At 37.3% G+C, this 13,604-nt stretch overlaps 1 protein-coding gene across 1 annotated transcript; it reads right to left on the bottom strand.

Annotated features, from left to right (window-relative positions):
- Positions 1-12,017: 12,017 nt before the first annotated feature.
- LOC141317234 (uncharacterized) lies at positions 12,018-12,806 on the bottom strand. Its single transcript, XM_073833003.1, has one exon. The coding sequence runs from the start codon at positions 12,804-12,806 to the stop codon at positions 12,018-12,020; it is 789 nt and encodes a 262-aa protein (XP_073689104.1).
- Positions 12,807-13,604: the final 798 nt, after the last annotated feature.

Here is a 13,604-nt window from a genome sequence, read left to right as displayed (position 1 = left end):
TCAATTCGATTCAATATCATGATGCTATATAATGTAATCTAATGGAAAACTGTGAGTGGCACGGCAGGAGTTTCTGTCAGCTGTTTTTTAAAAAGAGTGCTAAGTACATTTTATTGTCACAAAAGTTATTTGAAATATGAAAGTATTTACTTGCATTTAAGATTTGTTTAATGTATTTAAAATTACCTTTGTAAATGTAATTTGATGCGGACAATAAAAGGGTGATGTCTTATCTTTTACTCTAATATAAATGCCTTCTAAAGAAATGTGATGGAAACAAATGAGTGTTTATCAGTATTTTTTTTTTGTCTTTCTCTTGTCTTTAAATGTGTACATTTACAAACATATGAACTTGAGCCCTAATAAAGTTTTTTTTATGCATTCCTTTCCTCACAAATAAACAGAGCAGCTGCAACAAACATGTATGAAAACTAAACAGTGTGTGTGTTATCTTTTAATGTGAAACTTTGATAATATCAGTTTAATTTAAGCTGCTACTGCAAATTAATAAAATGCTATTTTTATTGTAAATCATTTGTACTTGTGCTGTCCAATCCTAGCAGTGAACATTAACATTCAAATAAAAAAGAGACAATTCTTTAAAAGATGTTTTTAAATCAGAGCACTATAAGAGTAGAAAATGGCCTTTTGAAAAAGAAAGCTGCAGGAGGGCAAGTAGAAAAACACCTGCCAAAGACAAATGAATTGAGAAGATGTAGAGGACAGTTCATAGGATAGTTCAGCTTTGAGAATGAAAACCAACCTGTTTGTTCTTCAGTATCTTCTTGTTTGACTCTGAATGTTTCTTCAATCTTCATGTCTCCAATCTCCTCTTTAATAAACGCCATCTTTATAATAGTGTCACGTGGATCTCAGTTGCTCCAGCAGGAGTTTTTCCTGTGTGTTTGGAAACTGTGTCCTGATTAAGATGAGAAAAATCAACAGAAATAAAAATAAATAAAGTCCAGTAGTCAGTGCACTGGTAAGTGAGTCAGCGTGATAGTTAATGGACTTCAATGATTTGATAAGACAAACACTCAAAAGTTTACCTTACTATTCAGTCCGGTTTTTAATTAATATATTACATAAAATATAATAGCTACTGTATTTTAAGGTTGTCATTACAACAACAACAAAAACATTTGCAATTGTTTGTAAAAGTTGTCATTTCTCATGTTTGAGTTTGTTCTCGTTGTATTTCCACTGTTTTGAGCAGCAGGTCTCTCTCAGCGAGCGGCGATTCGAAACAGTGAATCATTTTGTGAATCAACCGATTCAATTGACTCGGAGTTTGTAATTCGTGTTTCTGATCTGAATCACTAACAGAGAGAGAAAATAGGCGCTGTGTGGATGCGCTTTACTCACAAAATAACGGTAATTATTAGATACAATATTGCAATGTTACACGCACTAATTATAAAGTTTAAAATCGCGAGTAAACCATATAAACTAGGCTGAATGCGTTGTATGAATTTAAACACTTTAAATGATAAAGACTACAAACCTTTCTTCAACTGAAAGCATACACTGATGCAGGAGCGCGGAGCAGCCTTATGACGTCACACCACCCGCTCAAAATATAAAAGTCCTGTTCACGCGCTTCTGTGTCTACAATCCAAAAAGTGCATAGATATTTACAGTGACACACATGAACAATAAAACATGTCAATGGTATTTAGAGGTTTATTCTTGGAGAAATACATATTAAAATGTATAAAGAAATTATAAAAATATTATTTTACAAAAATTTACAATTGGTAATATTTATTATTTTAATATTTTTCCAAATGTATTAATTCTTTTCATATATGTGACCCTGGACCACAAAACCAGTCATAAGGTTAAATTTTACAAAAATGAGATATATACAACATATGAAAGCTCAATAAATAAGCTTTCTATTGATGTATGGTTTGTTAGGATAGGACAATATTTGGCCGAGATACATCTATTTGAAAATCTGAAATCTAAGGGTGCAAAAAATCAAAATACTGAGAAAATCACCTTTAAAGTTCTCCAAATTAAGTTCTTAGCAATGCATATTACTAATCAAAAATTACATTTTGATAGGTTTACAGTAGGAATTTTACAAAAAATCTTCATGGAGCATGATCTTTACTTAATTTCCTAATGATTTTTGACATAAAAGAATCAATACTTTTGACCCATACAATGTATTTTTGGCTATTGCTACAAATATACCCCAGCGACTTAAGACTGGTTTTGTGGTCCAGGGTCACATATATATAGTAAAGGCATAATTCGATACTGCAAAGTCAAAGTTTGAAGTGTCAAGAATATTAGATTATTATAGTTCGTTTAGACTAGAACACTGTTTCATTCTTATTTCGCTATATGGTACCTGATGGTTTTTTATTTTTTTTTGCTAAGAACGTTCCAAAACATTTATTTCGCCATGAATTTGACAACCCACACCCAACCACTCCCTATCTTGTACTTCTGAGTTTGAGATCTTCCCAGAGCACTAGACTGCTTCAAAGGCTAAAATAAAGGCGCCCACCAGTAGTTCAAATACAATACAGCTACAATAGAGGAATTACGTGCATATTGCATTCACACTTCTGCATTGCAGATTATGCAGTTTTCTGTTGCTATGTGGGTGCTCATTTTATTTTTTATTTTTTTTTACATTTAGCCAAAATATAAAGATTCAGCACTTCACATAAGCAATTTTGTCGTCTCAACAACAAATGCTAGACTAAGACACTCTTCTCATCTCCTCGAATGCAATTTTTTTTTTTAGCTTTTATAAATACAGTGCTGTATTATAAATACAGAAAACGTGTACTGTTTCAATCAACAGTTCTTTATTTACCTTAAGTCTGCAAACAAACTGAGATGCTTCAAACTGAGAGGCGGGAGGAATAATATGGTTTGAGGAGCTAATGGCGTCACAAAGTTTAGTGGCAGTGACGTCGCTTACTGACCCAGGATCAGTGATCCGATTTGAGCTTAAAGTATAGAAAAATATATAGCTTTTAGCTTTTGTTGACGCTACTGCGCTACTTGATCATAAAAAGAGCTTAGCCACTGAAAAGCTATTTGATTCAGAAAACAGCGAAGCTACCACCACGCTACTGAGAAATGTAGTTAAGCTAGTAGCGTCACTTCTTGTAGCGATGCTACTGCCCAACACTGACCACCAGTTGATTTAGATTTTTTTGGAGGTTGCTTGTTCCCAGGAGATTTTTTAAGTGCACTGCCAAGCCAGGACTCTTTTCCACATGATGTTTTGGATGGACTCTGAGAGGTTGTACAAGTGATTGGTGAGATCAACCAAATCAACAGTGTTCGCACAACACAGAATTGTTATATCAGAGGTACATTTTGAGGAACTGATAGCCATGTCTCTACCAGTACCCTTTGTTGCAAAATTGCTGGGGAGTGAGCACAAGGACAATACGCCAGAGAATATTAGCAATGGGGCTGAAAATGAATCATTTAAACACTTAAGAGACTGGGTTTTTCCGGGACACAACATAACACCGACTGTTACGAAACTTTCCTGGGATCATTAATAGTTACACCTCTAACATTTGCATCGCCCAATCATCGGTAACGTCAGTACATCAGTAAAACAACGTGAGTCACTCAAGGGACACGGTTAGCTTAATGCTAGTGCTAGCTTGTTACATTGCAATACATAGGATTTCACTTGCCACATAAAGAGAGAGATGACTGCGCTGATGATGGTGAATGATGGAGAAATAACTGCCTGATGATGGCGAATGATTTACCGATCTGGAGAATCACTGACAAGCATCTGAACTTGTGTGGTAAGAAGCACTCCCTCTGCATTGTAACTTTACACAGAGCACATGCATCACAGTAATGAGACTTAAATGTCGGCGATTCAAAACGGCAGATTCAACAAACCGCATATTAAAAGCGGCTAGAGCTCCGTAATTAAATATATATTTTTATCCATGCGCGAGCTATAGAGAAGAGCAGCTCTGTGAAACATCCAATCAGAGCAGAGCTCATTAATATTCATGAAGCTTCCAAATAAGGCAATAACAGAGCATTTCATTCTAGGGACAAATCCTAGGGTTGTAAATGGACCTATGCCATATACTTTCTATGTAGATATCAGAGAACAATTTAAAATATTGTATAAATGCATTCTATGGCACCTTTAAAGCTATGCTCGTCTTGTATGTAGGGTTGGCTTTTTTTTTTATGGAATTGGGAATTTTCTCCCATGGGTTAAAAGTTTGAAATATCGCATAATTTCCCTTGTGAAAAAAGAAGTGTACTTAATTGTATTGAAAGAGTACTTTTTTCATACTTAAATTCTGAAAAGTATACTTTTTAAAAGTGCAAAAATATACATTTGATTACACTGAGTATCTAAAATACACTTACAGTATGCAAAGGATTTGTCTAACATTTCTGTATAGCACAAGAAAGCATTTAACTTAAAGCACATTTTAAATTCTTTATTCTAATGAAGAGCATGTTTCAGATGGTAAAACTAGATTCAGTTATTCCTACCCAGTTCGGCTCTACTGTATACACCATTCACACCCTTTATACATTATTTGGGAGAGGTACGACAAATATACTGTCCTGTAATTTTACCATTATGCATTTTCTTTTAAATGAGTCAGTGTTTTCTGCATACATATGATTGGTCACCTCATATACAAACTTGAATGAAATATTCAACTGAATGTCCCTACACAATGGTCTTCTTAACTTCACAAGATTCTGCACGACTAAATTTTTTTCCAACATCACTGTAAACTTTATGGCATTTTTTTGCAGGCCCCATCACAGCCTCTGCAGTCTGATCTTTTCATAGCATTTATCAAACTGGCTGACTGAGGCAAGTAAAACACTTTAACAGGTAGAGCATTTAAAAAATATATCGTAAAGAATACAATTGTCACAAACTGGAGATGCAAGGCAAGGTAAGTTTCAATCACAATGTAGTTTATTCGACAAATTCAGACGCTCCTAACAAAAGACATCAATAAATGCAGTGCAAGTAAACGGGAAGTCGGGTCGCTCGACACCCAGTTTTCGACACACTGGTCGAGTTTTCGACACGCTAGTGCTTCGAAACAGTGTTCCGGAGCATTGCTTGAAATGAGGCCGTCACGTGACCTGTGGAAATTAAGCTTTGTTACCTCAGAGCGCAAACTCAGAGCGCGATTATTGCACTGTCCCATACCCGCTGTCCATTTATTCCAATGTTATAATTATATCCATAATTGTCATGCCTATGTTTTTTTACTAATGTCTGTTGTATTAATGTAAATTAAAGCACCTTGCAGGCTCAACCACTGTCCCAAAAAGAATAAAAGTCCTTCCTCAACTACAAACTTGTTTGCTTCTTGTAAACACCGTCCCTGTGAACGCCGTCCTCAGCTCACATTGTTTGTTTAATATCAATATGGAAAATGCACGCAAGAGACCCCGTTCTCAAGTGTGGGAACACTTCAGTCTGGACACTCCTAATAAAGGGTCATGCTTAATATGTGATCAAACTTTATATTATTACAATTACACATCATCAATGCCTCGCCATCTGCGCTCCAATGCTCTGGCCAATGAGACTCCTACAACAGAGCCCCATTCTGCACCAACTGGAGAAGGTAAAATGAATTCTAATAATTAATTTTTCTTTTGAGCAATAAAGACTGTATACTATCCACAAATAACTGAAAAAAAAAAAAATAAGTTAGTGATAAACTAATAAAAATGCAAGAAAAGTTACCCTTTTGAAGTTTTCATATTCTCTTCCAATTATTTATGTGGTGGAATATAATAACACTGAATATAATTGTATAAAGAAATCACTAAAAGCGTAGCCAAAGTTTCAAAGCCATTTGCTAGAACAACCATTGTTTAGCCTTTATGAAGAAGTCAACCCATTCCATGTTTGTCATATTCATGTCTTTTACACTGACCTGTATACATATTGTATCCACCTTTTTGTGTAAAATAACCTGTGTTTATGAAATTTGGGTCCTTTGCGCACCTATGTATTTTAGTAACCATTAGCTGGTTAGATTGTTATATTATACTTATGGTATACATATAGACTATGAATTAAAAGCTAACTATAAACAAACACTACTGAATTGTGTCTACATCTACAATATATTGTAATCATCTGAACTCCAAGGGGTGTGCAGACTTTTTATTGCCAATGCACGTTTATAAAAAGATAACATTTTATGTTACCTATTTAAACACACCATGGGCTGATTTTGAAGGGGTTACTTTGAATTACTCTGCCAATAATGAATTGTACTGTGTATTATTAGCAAGAAAGAAGGAGCATGATGACACTCTTAACAACATGATGAAAAACTATGAAGATAATGGTCAGACACAAATACTGAGAAGAGAAGAAAAAGGCTATGGCACAAGTAAAGAACACCCCATCTGTCTGCCTCGCAGCTGATATGTGGACCTCCCTCACTATGGAGTCCTATCTGGGGGTCACATGCCACTACACTGATAGCAACACTGAGCTGGGAGTATCGAAGTTTCCCAAATCATATACAGCTGACAACATCAAAGAGGTTTTGTTAGAGCTGATATCGGACTGGGGCTTACTGATTCAGGTGCTGCCATGGTGACAGACAATGCAGCCAACATGGTTTCAGCAATTCAGAAACTGGGACTATGCCATCTCCCTTGCTTTTGATGATGATGAACTAAAGAATAAAAATGACAGATTTTCATCATTTTCATTTTATTGCTCACCTTCCAGCCACTCAAAGTAAGTATTTAGATCATTATTCACGTAAGGGATAATGTACAGGCAGCCGGTAGTTATCGCAGAAATAAGCCCCGACAGTGTGATCAGGACCCGCTTATTACACGGCTACTTGCCACATAAGGAAAAAAACTGGACATGAATATGAATTTGAAACCTTTTATTGGCATATTTGTTTTAAATTAACATTTTTATCCTTCCGCGAAACGATATAGTACCACGTGACTAACATTCAAACTATGTACGTTAGTAAGACAATTTAAATAGATTAATGTCCAAATTTTCCATTGTTAATTGTGGTTGTCCAGTGTTTGTCACAAGATGGCGCCAAACGGTAATCTTTGTTGGCACGGAGGGATTTTAAACATACAAGTAGTACCAGCTATGCGTTATTACTTTGGAGCGGTGATTATTTGAAAAGAACGAACCTGCAAATGTCTCAACTGACCAATCAGAATCAAGCATTCCAAAGAGCCGTGTAATAATTAATAATAAACAACTTTGAGTTCCAAAGTGAATGTCAAATACAAGTCCTGCATAGTAGTAGGAATTTGGAGCCATTCCTCTTGCAGAACAGTGAACCTCTCTTAAAATAAGACTTTTTTTATTATCTGGAAACTGGAAATTATTCTGACCGAGCTAAAAGACCGGACCTGAATGAGCAGTTGAGGACATTGCCAAGAATTCTCAGAGCAACTGACCATGTACTCAATCCTGTAGGTGAGATGATAAATTTTTATTTAAATGGAATTTCCTTTCTTGGGATTATATGAATGTGCTTTGGTTGATTCTTGAGGTCGAAACGATGGAAAATATTAAAACATTCATGTTTATCAAACCACTCTTTCACCAGACTTGCTGTGTGTATTGGTGCATTATCTTCCTGATACATGGCACCACCTTCAGGGTACAATAGGAGCTCCAGGGAGCAGCATGTTCATAATTAGCCGTGTTTCCACTGTCGGGCCAAAAGCGGGCGTGCTAGTGCGTGCCAGAGCCAGTCGCGTTTCCACTGTCACTTCCGGGGCCTGATCGTGCCTCGTCGGTGCTTCCTCAGGGCCAATGGCCCGGATTTTTCGGCCCGACGAAAACCTTGGGCCAAAGCGGGCCAGCCGGGGCTTGAGGCGTGGTCAAAGTGAAAGGCGGAGTGTGTCTGCGGTATGCGCATTTCGCTGTATTACTAATACAGGGCTCTTCTATGTATTTGGGCCGATGACATTATACAACGCCAGTTTGACGGCGTCTGCAGAAACAAAGACGTGATAAAATACATCGTTGCTGGACTCGCAATATCCAGCGCACCACATGCAAGTTCGAGACAAGTTGAAGAAATTGCGGGCGCACGGCGCAGTACAAAGCCATAAAAACGCACAATGGACAAAGCGGTGCCCAGAGAAGACACTTACATTAGGCAGATATTATATGGAAATGCCGTTTTGATGGGCACATTACTTAAATGGTTATCTGATGGGGCACCTTTTGTGTCCTGTGTAAACCAGGTCCTATTCAGTAATCGTTACACTATTAACTGTTGTTACAGATTTGTGATGAAAACATTTAAATGCCTGTCTGATTAGTATCTACTCGTATTTAAATTTGGAAAAATGCAAATAAGATCTGATGTATAAGTTTATTTACATCGCCCAAAAAACCCCACAGAAACTCACCAACACACCTTGATAAATTGTTAACATACACTGTACCTGTATCTGTACCTAAATAAAAGCATACAAAATTATACTACTACTTTTCGCAGTAGTGTGTAGATAATATGCTACATTTAGTTTAATGTAATACAAAGTTAGACGAAAGACTTGTGTGTCGGTCATAAAAACAAAGCTTCTTTTCAAGTGATTTATTAATGTAATATATTACAAATATTGCTGCTGCATAAACAACTGTTGCAGAGCACTTCTTGCATCAGAACAGACATCACCAACATTAGACGTTTCTGCATTCGCTGTATCCGGCTTCCACGTCGCTTTATTGTTCTTTTTCGCCTTGCAGCTAATATAAGCTTTCGCCTTAAACGCTGCTGAGCCTCCGTCTTTGCGTCTTGTTTTCGCTGCCTCATCATCCACCAAGAAAACACCGAAAGGAGCAAACAGCCGCTTCGGCTCTCTTCCTTCGATAATCACACTACGGTGACTTACTTTCAATCTCCCCGCTGAAAGGGGAGAGGTTTCGTGACGTTTGATTCAAAGAGGTGTGTAAAGGGCGGGCTTTAGGTTTGCGCAGCGAGGCTACTGGCTCGATAGTGGAAACGCAGCTTACTTTTGGTCTTGGTGCTTGCGACTCGAGGCCATTGGCCCCGCCCGGCACGCTCTTAGCACTGGCTCGCACTGGCCCGACAGTGGAAAAGCGGCTATTGACCCTATAATGAGCACAGAGCCGGTCATCAGGGAGACCAGTTAGGAAAGGCCTAATACACCTGGTATTGCCTCACGAAGCTCCAGGGAGCAGAGGACTTAACTCTCAGAGAGTTTCTTAAATCAGTCTCTATGTACAGTCTGTGTCAACATTTGTTCTTCATGCTATTAAAGGTTGTATCAGCGATTTCTAGCCTGAAACATAAAGTGTCAAATTCAGCTGAGCTTTCTTCATGATCCGCTCGCTGCCTGCCCCATAAATTGTCTGTGAAAAAAACGCGTCTCTCTGGTCAGCCTAGGGTCCGAGATATGCCAAAAAAACAATCGGCACTACCAACCTTTCCACAGCAAAAACAAACTTGTTCCAACCAATCAGCGTCAGGGGTTTGGTGTTGTGGCCTTTCGCTCCGCCTCCCTCACATCCCTGCACCAGTAGGAAAGTCCACAACACCAACCCCCTGACGCTGATTGGTTGGAACACGGTTTGTTTATCTGTGGAATAGTTGATAGCGCCGATTGTTTTTTGGCATATTTCGGACCCTAGGCTGACCAGAGAGACGCGGTTTTTTCACAGACAATTTATGGGGCAGGCAGCGAGCGGATCATGATGAAAGCTCAGCTGAATTTGACACTTTATGTTTTAGGCTAGAAATCGCTGATACAACCTTTAAGTGCAACAAATCTACTTTAAAGACACCATGAACAGCAGCATGATTTGCTAAACACACTCTGTGGGCATTCAATCATACGTACGCTGCTGATGTGGATCCAGTCAGTTTTGACTGCAAAAATTAGTAACTTGATGTAATTTACCATTTACTGCCATTTTAGTTTTTATAGTAAAAGTAGAATTTGGCTTGTCAGAAGTACTTGCTTAGATTTGATGTTACTTTCAAAAGTTGGGGTTCAGTAAACAAATGCCAAAGCACAGTATTTTGTTTGCATGCCCCCTCCATGACCTCACTTTCAAATGTTTGAAAACTCTAGTGTGGATGGAGAAAATTTTAAAACAAAAAGGCCGTTTTCAATTATATCCAAATTAATTTAGATTTAGGCTTAGTGTCCACTGGCTGTTTTATTTGCTTACCAAATAGCTAAAAATGAACAAATGTAGACAGCATGCAGTAAACAAATATGATTGCTCACATTTCAAGGTTTGCTTCTGTGCAAAATAAGTAATTTTCTTACTTTTGCATAATTAGCCAAAGTGCTAGAAATAAATGGTTTTAATATTAGAAGCAAATATTGGGTTTAATGTTTCAAAATTTATAATATATATACACAAATACATATAGGCCCAGGATGCTTCGATAGCAGCCTTAAGCTCATCCAGAGTGTTGGGTCTTGCGTCTCTCAACTTTCTCTTCACAATATCCCACAGATTCTCTATGGGGTTCAGGTCAGGAGAGTTGGCAGGCCAATTGAGCACAGTAATACCATGGTCAGTAAACCATTTACCAGTGGTTTTGGCACTGTGAGCAGGTGCCAGGTCGTGCTGAAAAATGAAATCTTCATCTCCATAAAGCTTTCAGCAGATGGAAGCATGACGTGCTCCAAAATCTCCTGATAGCTAGCTGCATTGACCCTGCCCTTGATAAAACACAGTGGTCCAAAGTACTTTTTTTGGATGAAAGCAAATTTTGCATGTCATTCGGAAATCAAGGTGCCAGAGTCTGGAGGAAGACTGGGGAGAGGGAAATGCCAAAATGCCTGAAGTCCAGTGTCAAGTAGCCACAGTCAGTGATGGTCTGGGGTGCCATGTCAGCTGCTGGTGTTGGTCCACTGTGTTTTATATAAATTAATAAATTATAGTACTTTTACCACCCTTAAGTATATAGTATAGCAAGTGCAGAAAGTCATTAAGCTCACACACAAACAGCCTATAAGGGTGAATTATTTAAATACTAATATATAGTAAACTACAAATATGTTAAGTATTTATGGTATAATAATTAAATAATGCACTCAATATGAATCGATAGGAATTTGAAATATTTTATAAAATTTAATAACTAGTTTTAAGTTTTATCTTGAACTGTAAAATCTATTAAATATAGCCTATATTTAACCAACACATACTTGTTACTGCTGTAGTTTTGTTACTCTGAATTTTGTCTGACTCATTTAAGCTCTTTTTTTGACATCAACTTGTCATTTGTTTGGTCCGGTTATTACTGTCAATCAATGACTGGCGTATATTTAGCCGATTTACTCGCAAATTTTTTTAAACTGCCAGTTGTCATTCTTGAAACAGTATACATGGACATTTGGTCCTCTTAGACAAACAACACTTTTCTTCGATTGTGAGTGGATTATGTAGAGAAAACGAACAAAGTACGCTCATATTACGGCACAGTACAGTTGACCGGAAACGACTTAGCTGGCTTTACTAAACAAGGAAGTATTTCGTGCATAAGGTCAATTTATTTATAATCTTCCAGTTACATTGTTGCCTTTCCCAGCAAGGTGGAAGTTTGACTAATATTTTGATTCAGAGAAATCAACTCATGGATTGAGTGACACTCTTTATAATCACAATTTGAGGGAATCGACTGTAATCACTCAATATTTGAAACTACATTAAAGCAGATGGTCATGTATGGCCACAGGAGTACAAAACCAAAAAAGCCTTATGGTGAAACAAAAAGAGATGAAGGATGCATAAAGGTGATCAGATGTAGCCCACATTCAGCTCCAGTGTGAACATAGACTTGATTTCAAACAGCTTTTTTCTCAGTACACTCTTGAACAAAGAACACAGACAAAGTCTTACATTTGCATGATTGTTCACATGTATCTGTAAGTCTGATGAAAAACATTGTTTTAGTACTTTGACTTCAATTGAATGTCTTTCAAAATGAATGTGCAGATGATTGTAGAAATTGCTCCTTTTTCTAAACCTCTTCTTGCATTGAAGAAAACAGCAGTTTCTTTCCAGAATGAGTTTGCAAATGACGTTTCAGGCTGCTTGGATGTGTGAAACTCTTCTCACACTGCAGACACTTGTACGGTTTCTCTCCAGTGTGAACTCTCATGTGAACCTTAAGGTTTCCTTTACGCGTGAAACTCTTTCTACACTGTTCACAGGTAAAAGATTTCTCTCCGATGTGAATGCTCAAGTGAATCTTAAGACTTGCTTTATATGTGAAACTCTTTCCACACTGAGGGCAGGTAAAAGGTTTCTCTCCATTGTGAATTTTCATGTGAGTCTTAAGAACTTCTTTTCGTGAGAAACTCTTCCCACACTGTTTGCAGGAGTAAGGTTTCTCTCCAGTATGATTTCTCATGTGGATATTAAGATGACATCTCAGAGTAAAACTCTTTCCACATTGATCACATTGGAATTGATTCTCTTCAGAGTGACTTCTCATGTGAATCTTAAGTTTTGCATTACATGTGAAACTCTTCCCACAAAGTTTGCAGCTGAAAGGCTTCTCTCCAGTGTGAGTTCTCATGTGGACAGTAAGGTAATGTTTCTGTGTAAAACTTTTCCCACAAAGTTTGCAGATGAAAGGCTTCTCTCCAGTGTGAACTCTCATGTGGATAGTTAGGTTTTTTTTCCATATAAAACTCTTTTCACACTGAGAGCAGGTAAAAGGCTTCTTTTCAATGTGTATTTTCATGTGAGCCTTAAAATCTCCATTTCGGCAGCTGTAAGGTCTCTCTCCAGTATGAATTCTCATGTTAGAATAAAGATTTTTACTTTGTGTTTTATTTTTTTCTAGTGATGAAGTCTTTTTATTCTGTGAGCAACTAATTGATTTTTCTTCAGTTTTGAAATCATGTTTCTCATTTTGATCTTTCTCTTCTGTTTCATTGAGTTCTTGACTCTCCTCTTTCAAAGTAATCAGGTCTGAGGTGAAAAATGTAAGTTAACAGCAGTTTAATGGCACAAATCAACAGACATCAAAACATTTAGACTAGTGCTGGCAATCAATTGAAAAAGTAACAATTTGACAATAAACAATTTCACATTAAATCTCCAAATTAAAATTGTAAATGGAATGTAAAACAACATAAAGATTGTGCATTTAAAATATGTGGCTTAATGGCATCTTTTACCAAGTAGCCAATTGTTAATGAAGACCAGTCTCATTGATACAAATACTGCTACTGATCTGTCTCTATTAAAGGGATAGTTCACCCAAAAATGAAAATTTGATGTTTATCTGCTTAACCCCAGGGCATCCAAGATGTAGGTGACTTTGTTTCTTCAGCAGAACACAAACAAAGATTTTTAACAAAAACCAGTGCAGTCTGACAGTCATATAATGGCAGTGGATGGGTAACAGACCTTTAAAAATAACAAAAAAACATGCACAGACAAATCAAAATTACACCCTGCGGCTCGTGACGATACATTGATGTCCTGAGACACGAAACGATCAGTTTTTGTGCACGAGCTCATCATCCTGCTTGTTACACATGTACGCGCTCTGGCATAGCATACGCAAACTCCGGAAGGGTAAATCGGTGATAAA

This window comes from Garra rufa, unplaced genomic scaffold (genome assembly GCF_049309525.1).
Source record: "Garra rufa unplaced genomic scaffold, GarRuf1.0 hap1_unplaced_527, whole genome shotgun sequence".
Lineage (NCBI taxonomy): Eukaryota > Metazoa > Chordata > Actinopteri > Cypriniformes > Cyprinidae > Garra > Garra rufa.
The sequence above is the reverse complement of the archived record's forward strand: the minus strand, read 5'-3'. Positions and strand labels throughout refer to the sequence as shown.

Bases quoted from the DNA above. Each gene is read 5' to 3' on its own strand.
- LOC141317234 (XM_073833003.1), bottom strand. From the start codon at position 12,806: ATGAGAATTCATACTGGAGAGAGACCTTACAGCTGCCGAAATGGAGAT.